At 43.7% G+C, this 6759-nt stretch overlaps 1 protein-coding gene across 3 annotated transcripts in view; it reads left to right on the top strand.

The window, feature by feature from the left end:
- MORC2 (MORC family CW-type zinc finger 2) overlaps nt 1-6544 on the top strand; it is a 44450-nt gene extending 37906 nt beyond the window's left edge. For 2 of the 3 annotated variants that reach the window (XM_085317070.1, XM_085317069.1), the window contains 9 exons: nt 37-111; nt 248-637; nt 1037-1180; nt 1276-1330; nt 2142-2283; nt 2616-2807; nt 2908-3001; nt 4186-4374; nt 5155-6544. In XM_085317070.1, coding sequence (XP_085173196.1) covers nt 37-111; nt 248-637; nt 1037-1180; nt 1276-1330; nt 2142-2283; nt 2616-2807; nt 2908-3001; nt 4186-4374; nt 5155-5223 — 1350 coding nt within the window. In that variant the 3' untranslated portion in view covers nt 5224-6544. The other variant, XM_085317071.1, reaches the window with a different exon arrangement.
- Nucleotides 6545-6759: the final 215 nt, after the last annotated feature.

Here is a 6759-nt window from a genome sequence, read left to right as displayed (position 1 = left end):
TTTTTTTTTTTTTTTTTTTTTTTTTCCTTTCTTTAGAAAACCACTCCAATTCGATCTCAAGCTGACTTAAAGAAACTGCCCCTGGAGGTGACTACACGGCCTGCAGGAGAGGTAAATGCTAGAGCTGTGATACCACTGTATCTTTTTACTCTTCTGTGCTAATCAATGAGGCTTTAATTCTTAGCTGTAATGCGAAACGGAGCCTTACTCTTCCTTCTTTTCTCTCTTCTGCCTACATTTGTTTCAGAACACCCAGTCACTGACCAGATCTCAGCGCCCACGATCTCCTCCTTTACCTGATGTAATTAAAAATGCTCCCAGCAGACCGCCACCACCCAGGCCTCTTCCAAAGTCCACCAGTCAGCAAAAAAAGAGCTCTTCAGCTCAGCCAACTGTTAGCACTCCCAAACTGACAAGTGTGCCCTCCAAGGAGGAGGCCAGTACTTCCAGGACACACCAGCACACTGTGACAGCTGGAAAGTCCAACAGCACTTTAAGAAGTCCTGCCAAATCGGCTACAGCAGCAAAGCCACACTCYGCTGTCCTGCAGAGTCCCAAGAGCCCACGAGAGACCCCTAGTCCAAAAACTTCAAAGGTGCCAGCACTAAAGAAATCTGTTGCTGTCAAATGTACACAGGTGAGACTGTGGGATGAAAACTGTCAGCTGCTTGCTATTCTGCATAGCCTGTCCTGCCCTGTCACAGGGGATCCCCTCTGTATTCCTTATGCAAGGATAAGGTCATCTTTTTTTTTTCACTCTATCATAATGCTATTCTACACTCCTCATGAAAACTTGTTAATGTATTTCATCCCTTTCTTTGAGATCAGGCTTGTTCCCCAGACACAAACATAATGTRGGGTGGTGGGAGTGAGTATTTGTATTGTAACATGGCACACACCAAAATCTTTAAAAACTGCCCAAGTTCTCAACTGAAGATACTGGGTGCTGAGTACTTTATTTTTTTTTTACTTGACTGAAGGAAAATCTTGTTTGTCAGCATATTTGAATCACAACTACAATTTGTGTTTCCAACAGGCTTCCACCACCCGGAAGAGGACTTTAAATACTGCAGAAGATGGATCTGATGAGGAAGTGGAGCAGAAGAAGGAGAAGACTAAACGAGGCAAATTTATGGTAGTAAAAGAAGAGAAGAAGGATTCTAGCGAGGTGGTGGTAGAGGTGAGAACTGCAGATTTTTCCAAGCAGAAGGTATTTGTCAAACATTCGTAATCTTACTGGGAAAAAAAACTAATCTGAGCTCTCTCTGCTCATAGCTCACAGACAGTGCAGGGGAAGAAGAGCTAGCAGAACTGAAGAAAGCTCAGAAAGGTGAGAAATGAACCACTGAACTCCCCTCCAGTATCTAAGATGGTGGAAAGAAGTTACTTCAGAAGTGGAGTCACCAGCTAAATATGTGATTTCATTAATGACATTTTAATTCAAGAATTAGTATAAAGTTGGGTCCCAGCCCCTGAGATGACTCTAATTCACGTGGAACAAAGTTGTTTGGCTAAGCCCCCTTGATGTAACAGGAGGCAGTTGTAGTGTGGCAGGATCTGTGGTGAGGGCTGCATTAAGTAGGGTGGTGTTTTGCTGCATAGAGTAGGATCATGCTTCTGTAACATAAATCATGCTCACCCTTCCTAACTGGACCTTGCAGCTTCATTAGCAGAGAAATGCTGAGGGCTGCATTTAGACTTCTGCACTGCTGTGAAARAACAGCTGAGAGATCCCTAGGAAAGATTATAGCTAAGGTGCTGTTGCATCTTCTGCTAGATGCAGTTCATCTAGTTTCTGCTGCTTATTCCAAGAACGTGTCTGAAAAGTGATCCTCTRGGAGCGCATGGCAAATTGTCCTAGTGGCTACTACAAGCTTGAAAATTGCATATTGGTCAGCCTGCAGTACATYGAAACCCCTCTGTCTGAAGATGGCATGTTGTTTCATTACTTATTAGTGTCCTATTTGTGAGAAAGTGGGAGTTTGACAACAGTGTTTTTATGGTTCGTAGCCTGTGTGAAGGATTTGTCGCAGGTTTCGGTTTGCTCCCAAATGAGGGCGCTGTCTTCTCTGAGAGTGCATTCTGCATAACCTTCAGAATCCACATGTTTGCAAACACCTTTAATGTCTTCCTYCTTTCAGATAAAGGGCTGCATGTGGAAGTGCGTGTGAACAAGGAGTGGTTCACAGGCCGTGTGACAGCTGTGGAAATGGGCAAGAATGCAGTACGGTGGAAGGTGAAGTTTGATTATGTTCCTACAGATACCACACCGAGAGATCGCTGGTAACTATCTTTAGCTACTGGCTTTTGGAGATTTACTTTACTTTCAGGAGGAAGACCCTGTTTTACTTTCACAGATCCTGAAGACCAGTCTGTTGCTGTCATGTTAGAGAGCACATACTCAGGACTATCCTGCTGCGTTGTACTGAATGGACCCTACAGGCTCAGTGTGGTCTGCCTGTCACCTTGACAGTTCCTGTGGAGGGAAATACTCTGTAATCTAGAGGTCTTTTAGGGTGATGGCTGTGTAAAGATTCTGATGAAGCTGTTAACAGGATTTCAGGTAAGGCTAACATAGAAAAGGGTGTGTGACCTCCCCTTGATTTTTTTTTCAGGGTAGAGAAGGGCAGCGAGGATGTGAGGCTGATGAAGCCTCCCTCTCCAGAGTACCAGACTCCAGATACGCAGCAGGAAGAGGAGGTGATTGCAGCTGAACCTTCTACCTCAGACTGTGTCAGAATTGAGCCAGACACCACTGGTCCCAGCAGCAGCCAAGAAACAGTAGACTTACTAGTTCAGATCCTTCGGTGGGTTCACAGTGGTTCTTGTGAGCTGCTGCCATCTGACTTAGTCTTCAAACAGATCTTTTAAACTCAGACTCTGGCTTTGTTTTTTTTTCCTGCGTAGGAATTGTTTGCGGTACTTCTTACCTCCAAATTTTCCCATCTCCAAGAAGGAGTTAAGTTCCATGAGCTCTGAAGAGTTGATGGCATTTCCCTTGGTGAGTTCAGTATGCCTGTAGAAAGGTGGGTTTTGTCATCGTCATCTTCCTCCCACCCATACAGACACACACACATTCCATTCTTCTGCAAATGTGCCTCCTCTGGATGCAAGATTGCAATCTTTCTTTTGAAAGGTTGCTTGGGTCTTGCTTGGGTCCTTAGCAGACCAGTGTAGCTGAGAACACATGAGGAGAGGTTTCAAGTGCACTTTCATTCTTCCAACGGCTGCTGTCTGCACCAAGTTTTTTTTTTTTTTTAGCTTACAGCTGTGTGAGAAAGTTGACTGCTGCTATCCTAATTTCTTGTCCGTTGCTGTTAAGCTTTTAAAGAAGACAGTTCAGGTTAGAGGCTTTTGGAAATGGGRTGTAGCTGAATCTATTCGTTTTTGTCCCCATCCTTATAAATGTAACTTAGAGGCAGTCTCAAAAACAGGTGAAAGAACAGAGGAACCAACCCCACCTCATGCTTTTCCAGATGACCAAGCTACCTCAAGAAAGGCACAACGCAAAGCAGTGTATTGCTGTTGATTCAGCATACGTCCTATGGCAGGCTGGTGTGCAGAGAAGTGGTACTTGATTTTGAGCTCGCTCTTCTTTGCTGTCATGCAGACAAGCATCAAAGGGATAGCTTTGCAAGGGATGTCTGCAGGTGATAAATGCCACTAGGAATGGCTTATTTGGTAGTCACTGAAGTTTCCTACTCCCTCCCTCCACACGTATATGTTGCACACTCTTCCTCTTTTCTCTCAATTTGGTTAGTCTGCTTTGAGATGCTGGTCATGCTGCTTYCGCATACTCTATTGGCTTGTCTTGCAGAGTTTACTGTGAATTTAGCAAACGTTCTTAACCTCACAGTAAGCTGTGCTGTCTGCGGTGTCTATACTAGTGAAGTTAACTGCGTACTGAAGTTGTCCAGCTCTTTCTACACTGTAGTTGCACTTTTGCAGCTCTAGTCTGAGTGGGAAAACCTGTATGATTTTTTCTTTTGCTTTCTAAAGTAGGTAAATCAGAAATGTAAGTGTGAAATGGTACTAATGCAGCAAAAGAAAGCAGGTGTTAGGCATGTGTAGTTCAGTCACAGTATGTGGTAGCTAGATTATTCTAGAAGGTGCATGAGCTGGAGTTTCCCTTTACACTTGGTGCTTTTTCTTAATGTATTGTCTCTTGCTTTTTGTCTTCTACAGAAAGAATATTTCAAGCAATATGAAGTAGGTCTGCAGAATCTGTGCAATTCATATCAGACGCGTGCTGATGCCCGGGCCAAAGCCTGCGAAGAAAACCTCCGCAMCTCGGAGAAAAAGCTGAAGGAAACAGAAGAGAAGCTGCAGAAGTTGAGAACTAACATTGTGGCACTGTTGCAGAAAGTGCAGGAGGTGGGTGAGGAAGGGGTGTTAAACCAGAGCAGCCTCAACATCCGTCACCACCACACTGAGATCAGTCCAGACACTTGAGATGTCTTAGTCCAGAGTTTGACTGCACTTCTGCTCTTTCTCAGTTCAGTGCATCTTGGACACAGATCATCAGAAGTGGCTAAGTGCCTAGCTGCTATGGTTGCCTGCCTTTGGGGATCTAAGCCTTGCTCTTCCTGGCTGTGTTTTTTTTTTTTTAATGGCCTGTACTTTGAGTGTGCCTTTTCTCTTTGATTTTTGCTTTACTCTGTGAAACATGAGTGCAGGAGAAATTTCTGGGGCATAGGCAGTTTTCTGCAGATGATATTGAAGTGTTTTGGAGGGAATTTCTGCCACACTACTTGAAACAAAATTAAGACCATCCAAAGGAAGAAAATGAAAGCAAATGGAAGTTGTTGTTCACTGTTGAGAAAATGTGTCTTGTAGCTCAAAAAATACTAACTTGGCCATGATCAGCACAGTAAGTTTATTACTTGAATGTATTGCTAGAGCATCAGGTGGATGAATGGTTTCCAGGCACTGTGTCTACCAGTCAGGCTCTGACGAAGGAAAGCTGGTAGTGCTTTCACAACAGATGCAGCAACAATAAAGCTTCACTCCTGGAGAGTGCTGAAAGTCAGGACCTAAAGGCTGATTGTTGCAGAGGATGCTGTGCTGCTTGGGAAGGACTTGCATTTTTTCCATTCCTATATTGTCCTTCAAGATTTACCTTTTCACTGGTGTTTTTTGTGCTTTTGATTTCAGGACATTGATATTAATACAGACGATGAGCTGGATGCATATATCGAGGACCTGATCACCAAAGGAGACTGAGCAGCCCCATTACAGACCCTGGAGAAATGCAGAAGAGTTGGTTGCTGTGAGCAGAGATGTGGATTCCTGCAGTGGAGGACTGTGGCAGCCAATGAGAGGGAAGGGTTTTTAGACTGTCATTATGTTGTGTCGGTGTACAACTTGTTCTTGTGACTATACATGAAAAAGACATTTGTGCTGTTGGCAGGAACGTTTTTAACATTGTAGTTCTTTAAATCTTTCTTCTGTTTATAAATATTTATTTTTAAAAGAAATGGGAACTGTGCCTGGTATGACAGGAGGGTTGCTGAGTGTTTTTAGCGAGGTAAAAGCGTGAGTACACCTTTTGCATCTGGGCTATGTTGATATGCCATACCCAGAAGATCAGAACATCCTGCCTCATAGATTGTCTCGAGGAAGAATCTGACAACAACTTAAAAATACTGAGGCCTTGAGTTATAGAACAGGAGGTCGGGACATAGACTTTTGAGATACCAACCTTGGGCTAGAGAAAGCCAAGTCAGGAATTTGAACTACACAGAGGAGATCAAAACATGTTTTCTGTGTGAGCAGGAACAGATGGGATGAGGTGATATCTTGGGGGTTCTGACAAAGCTTGGGGGGAAATTCCTGAACATTAGGTTTCTGTAACCTGGTGGAGCAATTGAAGATGTTAACACTTCCCTGAGGATAAGGATTATTTTTAAGGAGTCTGGCCTGCTAGGCTGCTAGCAATGGGTTGTGATCATCAGAAGGAGAAAGAGTTGGAGTTCAGATTCTTTTCTAGCAGTCACCTTATTGCACATTTTTGCTGCTGTTTTTTTTGAGGCATAATTTGCAAGGACAGAAGAACTCCTTGACCAGCTGAAAATAAAGTGACTGTCTGTTCTAATGTCACTCCCTAAGGTTTGTGTTGCTTTGCTCAACTTGCTCTTCCCAGGTGATTTTAATTAGAGTGCAAGGATTTGGAGCCTTTGGAGCCCTGCATCACTGAATTGCATCTGGCCTTGGGTGAGCAACAAGGATACATCCTTTCTGTTTTCCTCACAGTTGGAGGCTGTACTACAGCTCCTAGCAGACACTTGAAACAATGATAACTCAGTTTGAGTGCGTCAGTTAGCTCTCTTCTCGGTAAGATTCTTCGCTAGGGCGTAATGTCCACAAACTAAGTGCCCAGAAAACCCAAATCCACAGCCCAATGGTCTGAAGAAACACCGTGTGACCGAGATGTGCCCCCTACCCCCTTAGGAACACAAAGTGGACAGTTGAGGTTCTTCTGATAAGTCAAGTGTGTAACAGATATTCTGCAGATAATATTGAATTAAACATCTATTGCACAGAACACCTCAAGCACTAAAGGTTTATTGTGGTACTGCAGAACTCCCAAATTGTACATACCACAGGAAAAGAGCAGAAAAGAGGAAAGACACTACTGTGTTTCAGGTCTGAGTAATAGCATAGAATTTAAGACTTGCTTGCTTTCATTTAGGACATGGGCCTTGATATCCTACTATGCATGAAGGTAAGAAGTTCCATCCCTATCCCTTACCTCCCCAC

This window comes from Rhea americana, unplaced genomic scaffold (genome assembly GCF_003343005.1).
Source record: "Rhea americana isolate MKP2758 unplaced genomic scaffold, rheAme1 scaffold_489, whole genome shotgun sequence".
Lineage (NCBI taxonomy): Eukaryota > Metazoa > Chordata > Aves > Rheiformes > Rheidae > Rhea > Rhea americana.
This window is presented reverse-complemented; position numbering and strand designations above follow the sequence as displayed.